Source organism: Polypterus senegalus, chromosome 5, assembly GCF_016835505.1.
Source record: "Polypterus senegalus isolate Bchr_013 chromosome 5, ASM1683550v1, whole genome shotgun sequence".
NCBI classification, from domain to species: domain Eukaryota; kingdom Metazoa; phylum Chordata; class Cladistia; order Polypteriformes; family Polypteridae; genus Polypterus; species Polypterus senegalus.
This window is the reverse complement of record NC_053158.1, coordinates 158,508,821-158,525,808: the sequence shown is the minus strand read 5'-3', so window position 1 is coordinate 158,525,808 and position 16,988 is coordinate 158,508,821. Positions and strand designations below refer to the sequence as shown.

The 16,988-nt window shown below is 35.9% G+C and overlaps 1 protein-coding gene across 2 annotated transcripts in view; it reads left to right on the top strand.

The window, feature by feature from the left end:
* Positions 1-16,988, top strand: part of pitrm1 (pitrilysin metallopeptidase 1) — a 66,416-nt gene that overhangs the window by 33,507 nt on the left and 15,921 nt on the right. For both annotated transcript variants that reach the window (XR_005633779.1, XM_039753549.1), the window contains exons 8-18: positions 1,945-2,071; positions 2,180-2,268; positions 5,261-5,389; positions 7,238-7,351; positions 12,746-12,842; positions 13,009-13,143; positions 13,338-13,476; positions 14,360-14,476; positions 14,838-14,967; positions 15,396-15,516; positions 15,600-15,676. Coding sequence is in view for 1 of the 2 variants with exons in the window: in XM_039753549.1 (XP_039609483.1) it covers positions 1,945-2,071; positions 2,180-2,268; positions 5,261-5,389; positions 7,238-7,351; positions 12,746-12,842; positions 13,009-13,143; positions 13,338-13,476; positions 14,360-14,476; positions 14,838-14,967; positions 15,396-15,516; positions 15,600-15,676 (1,275 nt within the window). In the remaining variant the exon portion in view is untranslated. The remainder of the gene's footprint in view (positions 1-1,944; positions 2,072-2,179; positions 2,269-5,260; positions 5,390-7,237; positions 7,352-12,745; positions 12,843-13,008; positions 13,144-13,337; positions 13,477-14,359; positions 14,477-14,837; positions 14,968-15,395; positions 15,517-15,599; positions 15,677-16,988) is intronic.

Sequence of the window (16,988 nt, the reverse complement as noted above, 5' to 3'; positions counted from 1 at the left end):
AAAAATACACATGCTCTTGTGACTGTGGTGAACAATTCAGCTATGTGTATGATGTCTTACCTACACTCATGTTGAGCCTTGCCGAGACTGCCTGAGACTGGAAATTTTGCAACAGGCTATCGCTTTCTTTTGATCTAACAAGAAAGAAACAGCCTGTTGCAGGTTTCCAGAGACTCGGCAAAAGTATAGGCACAGCATTAAGTATTTTTAGCGTTATTGTGTTCTGTGGCCATTTGTGGTCAAAAAATGTTCATTATGCTGAAAGTTACATTTTGTTCAAGTTAAGTCCATTTAACATGATTTTGTATGAACGTTTGTCCAGGCCAACAAAAATTATGTGTTATTCTGAAAATTTTCTTACTTCAGTATTCGCTATAACGGGATTTCACCTGTATTTAGTTGCATATCTGTTCAGTTCAGAGCTGTTGCTTAATCAGACTGCACATTGGATAGATGTATAACAACTCTAAATAGTGCCCCAGGCTACAATTGCCAGTGAACCTAATACATGTTTGTGGTATGTGGAACAGAAACAAGCTGCTAGAAGAAAACCTGTGAAAAAGCAATTAGAATATTTAAATTCCACACTTAAAATGGTCCGGTCTGGAAATATGAAGAGAGAAGTGCTGCCACTAAGTCACATATCTTAATCACTGATACAATTTAAAAAAAAGTTTAACTAGGCACTGATCTTTGTTGAGACCTTCATTTGACTTTGCAAAATTCAAAAAAAGTTCAATGTAACATATGTGTTTGTATTTAAGTCATTGCCAATTTTTGTAATTGCTTCCTATAACCTTAATGTGAGAATGGGTGCTATTTCCTGCAAGTCATCATATTTTTGACCCTTTCCTATCAGAGCTCCTAAACCTGTCTGGAATGCTGCTGCTTTCCTGGTGTATTTTAGCTTCACTTTAATCACATTGACCCTCTTTATCACTCTTTACCAGCTCCATGGTTCTCCTGACATAGAAATCTATGCAGAGTCTCCTCCAAAAATTATTAGTGTTTTTCTTTTGTCTGCGTATTAACTGGACTTCCTGTCTCCAAGCAAATTAAGTATCTGCTTGGGTGCAAGAAATAATCTTGTCATGATCTTTTAAAATACTTTCAAATTTCTGATGATTAAAAACATTTAAAGGAACCTTGAAACATCTTGAATCTGTAACAGCTCTGCAGGATTCTGGATATATACAGCATATTTTTTTTAAGTTGCAACATATAGTGCCTTTGTTGATCTGTCACTGTTCTGGCATATAGCCATGCCACTAAATGCAGCACTAAAAATGTCTGTAATGTAACTGTGTGTCCCATGTTATTTGCCTATCAAATATACTGTATGTAATCATATAGATTTTGTAAAGATGTAACAGTGAAATTGCCAAACAAAACTATCAAAACAAGTAATTGAATATCCCCATCCTCTCCAATGATCACAGTCTCTGTTTAGTGACCGCAAAATTGATATTGTGAATACAAGCAGACAAAAGTTTTTCTTGTACACAGATTCTGGGCATCCTTTCTGTGAATGGATAAGGAGGTAACAGTGTGGAGGAGGGGCAGACTTGGGGACTGCTTCTTCAGATTAACAATTTGTTAGTTGAGGGGGTCTGGATATATCCTAGGAAAAAAACTAGAAAAAGTTGCTAAGAAAGGGCTGCATGGTCAAGTCAGCCTTAGTATGAGACCATCACGATCCTCATCAGAAAAGGCAAAAACAAAAAAGAATGCAATGAAAAATTAAAAACAATGATAGTAATATATAAAGATCAATTTGATTGATATGTGTCTTAAGTGAGTGGTGAGAGGTATAGCAATAAAAATGTATTTCTGTTCTGGTATTGTGCATGTATGCTTCTGAAGTTGATTTGAGATTATTGTATATTTTATTTGGGACTTTTTGAGGATTATTGTTTGATATCTGAAATACTACTTGTTTTACAGATTTTTCACTTACGGAGATCTTCCTTTAGAGCAGCATCTAAAACAAATTCATGAAGAAGCACTCTCTAGATTATCAGCTGCAGACACAGATACAGCAGTTCCTTCACAGCCACGTTGGGGAGAGCCAGTAAGCAATCAAATTTATTGTTTCAAATGTGTTATTAAAGTACAATTGCAATACCAGCAGTTTCACTTATTTGACACTGAATAAATTATTCTTCTGTTTTTCCAACAGAGAGAGCATCATGTGACTTGTGGTCCAGATCCACTAGCACCAGATCCTTCTAAGCAAAATACTGTTTGTATTAGCTATTTGCTAGGAGAGTAAGTATTTTCTCAAATTCTAAAAAAAGAAAATTTAAGTATAATATCTGTTTTATGGAAAACGTTAAAATTGGAATTTCTGTAATCTTGAGAAAATAGTACATGCAGCTTTTTATCATTTTTAAAAGCTACTGTAAGTTTGATAAATACTAGCTATGTTCATTAAGTATAGTAGTCATTATAGAGCAATAGAAGTAGACAGTAGTTAAAAAAAATTGTCAATTGCTCTTATTGATGTGTTCTGACCTTTCTCTTGAATGAAATAATCTGTCTAGCAAAGCTTAGTGGGAGCTGTAGATGTAAGGTAAATGAATTCTAGAAGGTGTTGAGGTTAGGGTAACTAGCCAAGGATGCAGGAGTGAGCTGTCCTGACTCATTTCCTGCCTTGCACCCAATGTTAGAAAAGGCTTCAGCCTTCTGTGAATTGGATTTGATTAAAGGATTTAAGAATGTTACTGTATGTTTTGTTTAAAAAATTTAAAAGCAAATCTTAAAACATTTTTACAAAGCCACCCAATCAGAAATAATAAAAGAATGTAATCTGACTTAACAAAGAAATGTGAATTCTTGTTAACAGAATATTTAAATTACCCCTAAGTAGTTGTTAAATTAAAAAAATACAAAGAGAGTCTATTGGTAATTATCACCAACCTAAGTAATACATTTTTGTTTGTATTGTTCAGTAATTTGAAACACCTTTCAAAGCATTTGAAAATATTTAAAAATGATTTTTATACTGTATTAACTTTTTTATACCAGCCATGATAAATTATGTGAGTTTTTGTCATCTTAAGCAAATAAAGTAGAGCTGAAATAAAATGCATAATATAATATAAATGATTCATGGGAAAGCAACATTAAACTGAAAAGAATGTCTAAGAGGAAAATGAAAATGGGTAGGCTAGTGCAAAGCTAGGACTGCACAGTGGCAGAGCAGTAACACTGCTGTCTTTCAGTAGGCCAAGTTTTACAGTTGTGCTTGAAAGTTTGTGAACCCTTTAGAATTTTCTATATTTCTGAAAAATATGACCTAAAACATCATCAGATTTTCACTTAAGTCCTAAAATTAGATAAAGAGAAACCAGTTAAACAAATGAGACAAAAATATTATACTTGGTCATTTATTTATTGAGGAAAATGATCGAATATTACATATTTGTGAGTGGCAAAAGTATGTGAATCTCTAGGATTAGCAGTTAGTTTGAAGGTGAAATTAGAGTCCTGTGTTTTCAATTAATGGGATGACAATCAGGAGTGAGTGGGCACCCTGTGTTATTTAAAGAACAGGAGTCTATCAAAGTCTGCTCTTCACAACACGTTTGTGGAAGTGTATCATGGCACGAACAAAGGTGATTTCTGAGGACCTCCAAAAAAGAGTTGCTGATGCTCATCAGGCTGGAAAAGGTTACAAAACCATCTCTAAAGAGTTTGGACTCCACCAATCCACAGTCAGACAGATTGTGTACAAATGGAGGAAACTCAAGACCATTGTTACCCTCCCCAGGAGTGGTCGACCAACAAAGATCACTCCAAGAGCAAGGCGTGTAATAGTCGGCAAGGTCACAAAGCAAACTGCAGACGAGCAGCAATGTTTTTTTTGGAGAGCAGTGGCTTGGAACATTGGCTAATGTTCATGTTCATGAGTCTACCATCAGGAGAACACTGAACAACAATAGTGTGCATGGCAGGGTTGCAAGGAGAAAGCCACTGCTCTCCAAAAAAACATTGCTGCTAATCTGCAGTTTGCTAAAGATAACGTGGACAAACCAGAAGGCTATTGGAAGAATGTTTTGTGGATGGATGAGACCAAAATAGAACTTTTTGGTTTAAATGAAAAGCGTTTTGTTTGGAGAAAGGAAAGCACAATCCAGAATAAGAACCTTATCCCATCTGTGAAACATTGTGGTGGTAGTATCATGGTTTGGGCCTGTTTTGCTGCATCTGGGCCAGGATGGCTTGCCTTCATTGATGCAACAATGAATTCTGAATTATATCAGAGAATTTTAAAGGAAAATGCCAGGACATCTGTCCATGAACTGAATCTTGAGAGAAGGTGGATAATGACCCTAAGCACACAAGTCGTTCTACCAAAGAATAGTTAAAGAAGAATAAAGTTAATGTTTTGGAATGGCCAAGTCAAAGTCCTGACTTTAATCCAATCGAAATGTTGTCGAAGGACCTGAAGCAAGCAGTTAATGCGAGGAAACCCACCAACATCCCAGAGTTGAAGCTGTTCTGTACGGAGGAATGGGCTAAAATTCCTCCGAGCTGGTGTGCAGGAATGATCAAAAGTTACCGGAAATGTTTAGTTGCAGTTATTGCTGCCAAGTTGGGTCACACCAGATACTGAAAGGTTCACATACATTTGCAACTCACAAATATTTAATATTCAATCATTTTCCTTAATAAATAAATGACCAAGTATAATATTTTTGTCTCATTTGTTTAACTGGTTTCTCTTTATCTAGTTTTAGAACTTGAGTGAAAATCGGATGATGTTTTAGATCATATTTATGCAGAAATATAGAAAATTCTAAAGGGTTCACAAACTTTCCAGCACAACTGTATGTCCTAAGTTCTCCCTTTATGGAGTTTCCATGTTCTCCACGTGTCTTTGTGGGTTTCATCCTGGTGCTCCGGTTTTCTCAGTCAATAAACATGCAGGTAATGTGAATTGGCATTGCTGAATTAGACCTAGTTTGATTGTGTTCACCCTGCAGTGGACTAACTCCCTGTCCAGAGTTTCTTTCTGCCTTGTGTCCTGTGCTTTCTGGGATGGGCTGCAGCCTATAATTAGTAATATATAAAGTTGTTCTGTTAGTTTGCTTTATGTCCATTTACATTGATACAATGTTCTACAAATGTAAACTATAATGTGTTATTTGGTGCAAATTTGGTCATATTTTATTGTAAATGTTTTATCATCTGTTCTATGTTTTCATATATTTTTTACAAACAGAAAGCATAGTAATGATTACAATTTCAATTTCAGCATTTCAGATACATTTGAAATTTTCACGTTAAACCTCCTGTCATCGTTACTGGTGTCTGGACCAAACTCTCCCTTTTACAAAACTTTGATAGAGGCAAATATTGGAACGGATTTTACATCTGTATCGGGGTATGTGGCAAATCTACATTCACAGTATTTGATTAAAAAACAAAAACTATAAACGTATTTCGATATAAATTTTTCTATGTACAGTCATAACATACATTTTATGTTTTTTATACTAAAGTGAATATACATATTAAATAATGTGAAATAATTTGATATTAATAAAGATATTTTAATAAACGTTTAAGAAAGTTAATGATTAACTGTTTTTGATAAAATTAAACCTTTAATATAAATTAATTAATAATTATCCAAGTAGTTGAAATTTGTGTTTGGAAATTTAATAGCTTTGCTGCATTGAGATGCCTGGTACAGACTTGCACTGAGGCATGCTTTTATTTAAATAGACACATTATGGAAGTATTTAGGAAATTCTTTAGATAGTTAAAATGTGGACGCAGAGTAGACCGCTTCAGTGAAAGTGAAGGATAGTAAGCATAGCTTGGTTCGGGAGTACTTAGAGTGAAGTAATGATGAAGACTGTGTAATACAGGGGTCTCCAACCTTTTCTCCCCTGAGAGCTACTTTTACAAAATGAAAATGACTGAGAGCTACTCATGTTTTCTAACGTTTATTTGCATAGCTTATTTCAACCCAAACAAACTGGATAAGCTTGTTTTGCCTGAACATTTATAAAATTTTGGTGGCCACAACTCACATTTTGCATTAAAACATCACAAAAAAATATTTGTTCGCTTGCAAGTGCATTTTGTATGTATATATGCATTTTGTAGTGTATCTCACACTATTGAATTAAAACATGAATGTTGTCAAAACAAAACAATGCAATTCCAAATAAACAAATATTCCTTATTCATTTGTCATTTTGTTACATGTCACCGTTTCACTTCACAAGAGTATTCACATATCCGGTTGCATGTATGATGTGTTTTTTAGTTAGTAAGATGACTGGCACTGCATGGAGTCAACAAGAGAGGTGTATGGTGGAGTGTAGCCACTTAGGTTCACTCTGATGGAGTCATTTAAATGTTCATTTGTCAGTCTTGTTCTGAACTTTGATTTCATGACATTCATGTCAGAAAAGGCAGACTCACAGAGGTATGTAGACCCAAACAAATCAGACATTTTCAGAGCTGCTTGGTGAAGATTCTTATAGTTATCTGACTCTACTAAGCTCCACAAATGCTGAGAATGCTGTTGAGACTTTAACTGCACATTATTTTGAAGGTTTACTAATATATAATATATAAAATCCAATATCTGTCTTTCTGTATGTCTGTCCGCTTTAAACGAGAGAACTATTTGACGGATTTAGATCAGGTTTTTTTCTATAATTTGCTTGAACATTTCATTTAAACATATACATCTGCAACTTTTTAATCAGAGCACAATACCTCTCAGGGGCGGCACGTTGGCTCAGTGGTAGCACTGCTGCCTCTCAGTAAGGAGACCTGGGTTCGCTCCCCAGTCCTCCCTGCTTACAGTTTGCATGTTCTCCCCGTGTCTGCGTGGGTTTTCTCCAGGTGCTCTGGTTTCCTCCTTCGGTCCAAAGACATGCATGTTAGGTGCATTGGCGATCCTAAACTGTCCCTGGTGTGTGTGTGCCCTGCGGTGGGCCGGTGCCCTGCCCAAGTATTTTTTCCTGCATTGCACCCTGTGCTGGCTGGGATTGGCTCCAGCAGACCCCCGTGACCCTGTGTTAGGATAGAGGATAATGGATGGATGGACAATACCTCTCATCCCGTACTGCTATTCTGATTGAAGTTAAGGTATAACTTAGATTTAGATTTTTCTTTTTTCCTAATTTTCCATTTTTTGGTCTCTGTACAGTTCTGCCGAAGTACCTGCACAGTAGGCAAGTCTTATTATTTATTCATTTATTTATTTTAGCTTTGATGGAAGCACAAAGGATGTTTCATTCAGTGTTGGGCTACAAGGAGTTGCAAAGAAAGACATTGAAACTGTTAAGTGTATCATACCACAAACAATTGATGACATTATTGTGTAAGTATTTCATACAAATTTTTTCAGTTAAACAATGTAAAACTAACTTTTAAATCAAAGTCCTATTCTTTACACTAAAATGTGTAATAGCTTTGGTCACATTTAGTCATGCCGCCCACCTAAATTTTACTTATAAATTACTAAAATCAAAATCATTCCATCTGTTAGTTATGTTTTGGACAGACACACTCATTTCATTTTTTGATATTTTAACTTCATTATTTAATTGAAACTCATAACTTTTGCATAGCAGTGTTTTAAGACACTAAAGTAGCACCCACACACAATTAACAATGCACAACAGCAGGAGGCAAGGTTTTGAATGCCAGCTCAATCGCTGTGTGAGTGGAATTTGCATGTTCTTTATGTGTATCTGCTAATTTTTTTATTGGTACTCCAGTTTTCTTTCTCATTACTGTGGTTATTAGCCTAACTGGTGACTGTAAAATGCTGTAAGTGAGTATTAATATATTAATGAAAAATGTACTTTGCAATGATTTTGGCCTACATCCAGTTCTAAGTTATGGCTCTTCATAACTGTGTAATTACATTCATTGAAGTTGTGCTGATTTCTGTAGTAATTTATATATAAAATATTGTATTCTTTCATTCTTCCTTCATCTATACTAATAAAAGGCAAAGCCCTCACTGACTGACTGACTCACTCATACACTCATCACTAATTCTCCAACTTCCCATGTAGGTGGAAGGCTGAAATTTGGCAGGCTCATTCCTTACAGCTTACTTACAAAAGTTAGGCAGGTTTCATTTCGAAATTCTACGCGTAATGGTCATAACTGGAACCCACTTTCGTCCATATACTGTATACAGCCATAGCCTGCAGCTCGGTCGCCGTGTGAGGCAGAGTTGCGTCTCGCATCATCACGCCTCCCACGTAATTGAGTGCCTGCCCATATAAGGTAAATATTTGCAGGTGAAAGACTGTGCTTAGCATGTTCATAAGTGCAGCTACTGCAGAAACCCTCCCTCAGTGAAAGTGCGAGAGAAACTTTTAAGTGCCGGGTCTGAGCTAAAATTAAATAAAGCCATGGACATCGCAAGATCACACAAGATATTTGCGAGATACAAGTTTAATGAGAAGACACAGGGTATAAAGCCTTGATGCTAAAGACCTGGGGCCTCATGTATAACGCCGTGCGTAGAACTCGCACTATAACATGGCGTAAGCACAAAAGCCGAAATGTGCTTACGCACAGAAAAATCCAGATGCAGGAATCTGTGCGTACTCCAACTTCCACGTTCTTCCGCTACATAAATCCCGATCAGCGTGAAAACTAACGCTCGTGCACGCGCTTTATGTAATGCCCCAACTCCTCCCAGAATTATGCCTCTTTGAGTATGCAAATGAATATAAATTGCCCTTAAACTCAGCCTTCTGTGAATAGACAATGGGAAAAGCATGGGGGAAAATATAAGAATTTCAGCGAATACCAAGTGGAGGCAAAGGAAAAACATACTATTTGTTCAAATAAACCGTGGTATAATCAACAAAAGGAAGTTGATCAAGTGACATAGCGTGTTGGAGAAACTTGCAAGCTCACGTTCACAAAATCGCACAGTGCCGGAAATAAAAAAGAAGTGACATATCAAAGTCGCCGTGAAAAGGCGAGTTCTAGCCCACTGTCTGAGTGTCATATGAAAGCTTATTAGGGTACAGAGAACAAAAGGCATACAGTGGGGAAAAAGCACGAAATGTCAACTTCAATCTCGACATTTCCACTTTAATCACGTAGTTTATTTTGTCGTTAAAGTAGAACATCATAAACTTTATCTTAAAATTGTTTAATTAACCAGTTTCTCAAATTAAATCGTAATTAAAGTAGCACGTTAAATGCTTTGTTTTGTATTTGATCTTCTATGTGCTCTGTGTGTGAATCACTACTTGCTTCTTAAACTGGCTTTCTTCCTCCAACTGGACACAGAATCCATTACATCCGTGATATTACAGCTCTCTGAATAATTAAAATACTGAGATGTATACGTGATATCTTTTTTATGATGATAGGAGTTAAAGCACGTTGTTAAACATGGGTTTCACTTCGATGAAATAATTTATTGCAGCAGTACTCCGGGGCAGCTCTAGGCTTGTAGTGGCACTGGGCAGCAGAAGAATCGGTGGCTCCTTCGCCCGCCAATGTCAGTAAGGTAGCTTATGCACGGTGCATGGCCACGTCCGTTGCAGACACTGCATAGCCGCCTCGTGCTCATGACACAAGCATTTAACTTTTGCCGAAATTTGTTGCTGCGTTTTTAGCTGTGTTGTTATTTTCTCTTTATTTTTTATATTCAATATATATTGGTGTAGCCGCCACTGCAATCCTTGCTTTTCTTTCCCCAAGTAACCGATCGCCACACAATCAGCTCTGTAATAGAAGTTAAGTCACCTGTAAGCTTAGCGCCGATTCTTCAAAACGTTTAAGGAACATTGAAATATCTTCGTAGTACATGTTTAATTATTCTATCCTTCACGACACTCCCAGTGAAGAATATAGATTATTTAAATGAAGTTAAAGTTTTATCTGTGTTTTATCTGTATAATTTAATAAACATATTTTGCTGCATTTCATCTTAAAAATGATATCATCATCATATGTAAATACGCGCTTTATAAAGTGGCTCAGGTTGTGAGATATTATAACTGTAGTGCAAGTTTACAGTGGGGTGATTGTACTTATAAGTACTAACAGTTCTACAAGGTGCAATTGATTGAGTGCTTTTAAAGTTCTTGGGATGAAACTGTTTTTGAACCGCGAGGTCCGTACAGGAAAGGCTTTAAAACGTTTTGCAGTGGCTGAGACAGCTTGTCCTTGAAGCTGTATACCGATAATTCTCTTTCCGATCAGCTGCTGCTGTGATTCACACTAAGATACAGTGATATAAATATTCTGAGTGGTGCAGTGAGAGTAATATGGAAAAAGATGATCAGCTGTGGCAACTCCTAACGAGAGGAGCTGAAAGAAGAAGTAGAATAAGTGAGAGTAACAACGCTAAAGCAGCTATGGTATTTGGAATACTATGGCTGTTCCTTGGACCTTTATATTGTTACAAGTTAATTACAATCAGATTTGTTACACTAATAAACAATATGCGGTTAGTTTCATTGTATTTATAAAGCCACGTCAGGAAAATAAGTTGTAACCACACAGGAACAGTAGCACTGCTTTGAGCAGAGAACTTGTGTACGACATGGTATGAGGTACCGTGGAAAAGTGCGTGGCTTTACGCCAAGTGTAGGTTTTATACATCACAATTTGAACGTGGAAAAGTTCTTACGCAACATTTCTGTGCGTACGCACCGTTTATACATGAGGGCCCTGGCGAAGTCATGGAAAACATGGAAGGACGAGTTCACATTATACACAAAACTTGCAATGCCGGAGGCAGAGGAAAACATTACGGTCACATTATACCTTTATCTTAATGGATAACCATGAGCTTTTCTCTGCTGGCCTAAAAAAATATCTGAATCACAAACTGATGTTAATTATATTTTGTCCATAAATACTTATTAAATAATTCCAAATAGTCTGTCTGCTTCCTTTCATAGCTTTTCCGATGGTTGTGCTGCTTCCAGACATGTATTTTCTTATTAAAGCATTTAACTAATCACATTTCAGCCATCATTTGTTGCCAGGCAGAGAGGCCTTCTCAATTACTGACTGTAATGTATGCCATGGATGATTTTGCAGGAAACTCTCCCACTGATCTCCTTGACTTCCTTCATCAGAAAAATCTGAATGAGAGCATGGGGCAGCTGTACACATTGGTATATTTGGCGGTGACCATTCCCTTGTACACTGCTTCTGTCGAGCGGACATTTTTGGCCCTAAAGCGAATTAAAACTTATGCCAGAAATACGACAGGGCAGGTTCGACTTTCAGCATTAGCTTCGATGGCGATAGAAAGGGACTTTTTGATGGAATTGAAGCGCACGGATAATTTGTACGACAGAGTAATTGAACTGTTTTTGACGAAAGAGAGAAGGATGGATTTTGTTTACAAATAATCCGAATTTTTGGTGAGTAAAATGTTGCGATTTTCCTAAATAATATTGTAAGTTTATGAGTTATTATTGATGTTTTTTATGTGTGTCGCGGCTGTAGCTGCAGTAGAAAGGAACTTGTTCACCCCTGGTTTGTCTATTCAATAAAGGCATTTATTGTGGCTACAGGAGTTATCTATCTGCGATGCAGCTGCTCTTTATACTGTATTTCTGCATATTAAGATGGTTTTTATAACCATAAATTAGTTTTTGAGGGGCGGGTTGATTCAGACGGAGCACTACTGAAGGCCTAGGTGTGAAATGCACGGTCCGCCACTGGACCAGATGATACGTAAATCTGATGAACATTACAACCCGAAAATAAACGAAACTGTAGAGAGCTTCAGATTATACTTCTCCCAGTGTGTCTCTCTAAATCCTCCGTGCGGGAACATTATCATAAGGCTTAACAATCTTATTGTTACACCTTCTACGTGCACTGAACCGTCCTTATTACGAAGTCTTCCTTGCTTTACCGCTTCTTTCCATTCACCTTCCTAGCTCTTTATTTAAACAGTTTTCCTTCTCACTTTTCCGCTCCTTCACTGTCTTCTCCCTTTTCGTTCAAAATACGCGCCTCCTTGCTTTTTTACAGTCAGCTCCCCATACGTGACTCCATGGTACGTTTAGCACAAGTTAATACCAGGAATGCCTGTTAAACATCTTACATTCACGAAAAGCGATTTGCATAGTGAACACTTCGATGAATGAAACCTGTTATCTTTACAACGGTTGACAAACACGGAATGTAACTTCAAAACAACACGTCCTCCAAATACGAACCTGATTGAAAGAAATAATGATAATCAAATCCTTGAAGACAACAACACTCATAACAGTGAAAAAACAATTACATTGACAATCAGGTTATGTTATTTTTAAAATGTTTACTTTTCTTTTTCATAACTTTAACACACTACTTCTCTGCTGCGAAGCGCGGGTATTTTGCTAGTTGTTAATATTCTAATATAATATTTATATATATAATAATCTAAAACTTTCAAGAGTTTACTATATTGTATGTCATGTTCTTGCTATGTTATATTTACATATCTTGCAATATTCTTACATATAGCTAATGTGTAATTCATTATTTATTTTAGTATTACTTACACTGCACATGTGTATGCATGTGTTTACATTCTTTGTCTTATATTTATCTCAGGTGTGTACTTATCAATCATGTGTACATTTGTCGTGTAACTATACATGAACAGACATCAAAAAGTTAGTCAGATTCTTTGTATGCAGGCATACTTGGCAAATAAATGTGATTCTGATTCATGTTTTATATGTTATTTATAATTCTTTTTTCTCTTGATTTTCAAAAGTAATGGATTTGAGAAGGAAAGAATAGAAGCTCTGCTTCACAAAATTGAAATACAGATGAAACATCAGACAGCAAATTTTGGACTGGCACTTGCATCAGTATGTTTAATTTTTATCCATTTTCAGTAAATATAGCATTTCTGTGAAGTATGTTTTCTGTTTGTGAAGTTGTTAATCATTGTGCTTGATGAAATATATAGTATATAATGCAACAGTTTTTTTCCATATTTCCATATCTTTGTCTTTGATATTCATGAAATTGTAGTATATTGCATCATGTTGGAATCATGATGGAGATCCTATTGAGACATTGAAGATAAGTGAAAAAGTATCCAGATTCAGACAATGCCTTAAAGAAAATCCAAAATTCCTTCAGGAGAAAGTCAAACTGTATTTTAAGGTAACATGCAAGTGAAATTGTTTTATGTATCTTTTTGTGAAATAAAACAAGTTTGGTAATGTTTCTTAATATAGTTAGTGAGGAGAACATACATGTAAAATATATTGTAAACCACAAATACATATTTAGCAGAATTACAGGGTTGTAAAATAATATACAGACATTTAGTGTAACATATTTTATTTTTTCATTAGGATAACCCTCATCGTTTAACCCTTTCAATGAGTCCAGATGAATCATACTTTGAGAATCAAGCTAAAATGGAAGCAGCCAAGCTGCAAGGGAAAATTACTGCTTTGACTGAGAATGATAAAAAAGAAATATTTGATAAAGGTTAGTAAATCTTTTTTTCTTTTAAGAGTTCATAATCTTGCCTCAGTTCAGGAAGATGCATTTGGTTATAATCTACAAAACATTTTTATTCTAAATGGGAAATGCAGTTTACTATATTTTAAAGGACAAGGGCCTCATTTATAAAGCTTGTGTACACACAAAATTAAGCTCAAAATATACATATGTAACTTCCCATGCAAAGGTTAGGATTTATAAAAGAAAACTTCGGAGAACTGCTGTGTATGTATGGCAACTCTGACTCGTGCATACGCAACATTACAGAGAAACTGGGAAATGGTAATACCCTTGTTCAAATGCAGGCAAACCATCTAAATGACTATTCATAATGTGCATTGACATGACTAACATTTTAGAACTCAAAAGTGATGATTATAATGTAGACTGTGGTTTTTTTCTCCCTTCTCCATTAGTTTAGGCTACTTGTTATCAGTTCTCAGGAACTGGCTCACAGGTCAGGAATATCTCAGCCAAGAATCACTCCCATCATTCCCAGTGTGCTTGGAAGCCTTTAACCAACCAAAATGCTACATCCAGTTTTCATATGGCATGGGTTCATATACATATAATGTAACACCTTACCAGCATAAAAGGGGAATTTGCAACAGTGTCCAATTTCCCTAACGTAATAGGAACACTTTAATGCATTCATATTGCAATATGGGCACCTAGAGAGAATAACACTGCTTTTGTTAACCATAAGCAGTTACATTATGTTAACAAACAAGTCATCTGTGACTTTTTTATAATAGCTACAACAAAATCTAATGATATAAGCAAGAGAGTTTAATTTGAATTCACTTAGAAACAGTTGATAAAATGTTCCAAATTATATGTGGCATGACTCTTGAAATTTATCCATCAGGTTTACAGCTGATAGCTGCCCAGAATACACCACATGATGCTTCTTCTCTCCCAGCCCTGAAAGTATTTGATATTCAGCCAAAAATTACTTTCACAGAAGTTGAAATTGGAAATGCAGGTAATGCTAAATGTAGCAGTTTTCAAACTATGAACAAAATTTCTTTTAAATCATAAAGGAAATAAAGTAGTAAGGCCGTTCTTTAAAGCATTTACTTTTATTGTTGTATGTGAAAATGCTGTTGATAATTTTATTATGTGTATGTTTAGGGGCACAGATTAACTGGTGATGCAAGTTTATTGTCCATAATTCTTTTTTTTATGTAGATTGGGAAAATTTTAAATAAAGGTTAGTTAGATAAACAATATTGTCTACCTTCTAGCTTGGTATGCATTCACCATTTCATGTTTAATATTTTTATATTATACAGGCATGCTAATTTGTTGTTCTTTCTAGTTGCTCACAGTTGTATATTTTTTAGGTGAAGCACCAGTTCAGTACTGTGCACAACCTACCAATGGCATGGTTTATTTCAGAGCAATGTGTAGCCTGAACTCTCTTCCTGAAGATCTCAAAGTATATGTTCCTCTATTCTGCAACGTCATTACAAAGTAAGCAATTATTTGAAAGCCAAACAAAACTGAAAGGTATAAAGAATGATTATGTCACCTCCCTCTCATTTAGGTGAGGCATTGACAGAACATTATCTGGAATGAGCAGTGGTTTACTTTTCTTGTTTAGAAGGGCAACCCTGCATTCACACATCCACAGTTTTTTGTGATTCCCTTTAAACTAATAACATTTAAACAAAGGAATGTTACTTGTAAGGGTAGGAATGTATTTTACAAATTAATGTGAAATATCTTTAGTCCTGTTTTTATTGATTTTTGTTTATTATTTTCCCATATTTATTTTTCCTTTCCAGTTTCATAAATCCTAAAAGATGTTTAGTTAAATAATAATTTAGTTACTGCTCTATTTTTCCTGTAGTTATGACACTTTTTTGTAATCATTTTTCTCTATAATGAATCTGTTTCAGATTAGGATGTGGAATCCTAGATTATAGACAGCAAGCTCAACAGATTGAGTTGAAGACCGGAGGAATGTCTGCCTCACAACAGGTTATTCCAGACTGCAATAGCCTGGATATATATGAACAGGTAAGTTAATTTCCTTCTACAAATAAAAAAACTAAAATCATTTACTATTTGTTTAATACTTTTAACTCTTTATTTTCCAACAGAGTATTATGCTTGATTCTATGTGCCTGGAGAGAAATCTACCTGATATGATGCAACTGTGGAGTGATATTTTTAATGCGTGAGAATTTTTTTTTAATTTGATAAAGCAGCATTTTTCAGATTCATTTGTAATGCAAATGTTATATACAAGTGTTAGTCTCTGATTATATTGTGTGATACTTTTTCTAAGCTCGTAATTGTCAGAAAGAAGAAAAGCTGATTCATTACCTACATTAAGTAATTTGTGTAAAATGAAAGGTGTATAAATGTTACACAGGACTGAGGTACTAAAGTAGTATATTTTGTTTTATTTGTTCTGGATTTTTTCAGCAACATTTATTTTGGCTTCTGATTTTTTCACAGTAGTTGTAGTAAAAGTAGTTATAGTAAAAAAGGAGAGTTTAAAATTTGTTTTGATTATCATTGTAAATCTTTGCTAGTTGATCCTTATGCATTGGTAAGAGTAATAAACTTTTATAAATGTCATTGAACAGCATTCTAATGTAGCAGAAATATTATTACAACTAAACCACAATTTCTCTTATTGCAAAAAAAGTAGCAGTATCCATTTGGGATTATTTAATACTATGTATGTGTATGTGTGTGTGTGTGTATATATATATGTGTGTGTGTGTGTGTGTGTGTGTGTGTGTGTGTGTGTTCCGACTCCCAGACGCGTTGCCACCCTTCCACCCAGCTCAGCTCACTGTCTGGGAGCTCCCACAGTCCTTTTATACATCCTGACCCGGAAGTGTTCCCAATCCCCAGTCCATGTGATTCATTATCACTTCTGGGGCAGGTACAAGTCCTTCTTCTCACCCCGGAAGCGCATCGCTCTTCCTATGACATACTTCCGGGTTATAGGGCACGAATGATTCTTCGGTTCTCCCTGCAGCTCCCTCTTGCGGCCCCTGTGGTATCCAGCAGGGTCGTGTATAAAAACTACATAGTCCATGACTCCCTGCTAATCTTTGGGGCACCTCCATACTGCAGGGAGGGCTCCATCTGGCTGCCTGGGGGTATTGGCCGAGATTTGGTTAGACTAGCAGCCCAGCCGTGGCATTTTGTCTTCATGGTTTGACTTCCACCTATTTTCCAAAGATGTGCACATTTGATTAATGAATGCCTTTAAATTGGCCCCATGTGAATTAGTATGGGTATGTGCATTAGTGTGTACTGTGATACCTTGACATCTCATTCAGAACTGGTTCCTACATTGCACCTGATGCTTCCAGAATAGGCCTTCATTTCTCAAGGCTCTGTGTTATACACTGCAGGTTAAGAAAATTGATGGAAGATTGAATGTTTAGAAATGTATTTTTTTTCTGAGCATAACTTGAATGTTGTTTTTTATTTATTGATATAGTGTTATTCTTTAATATGGCCAGTTT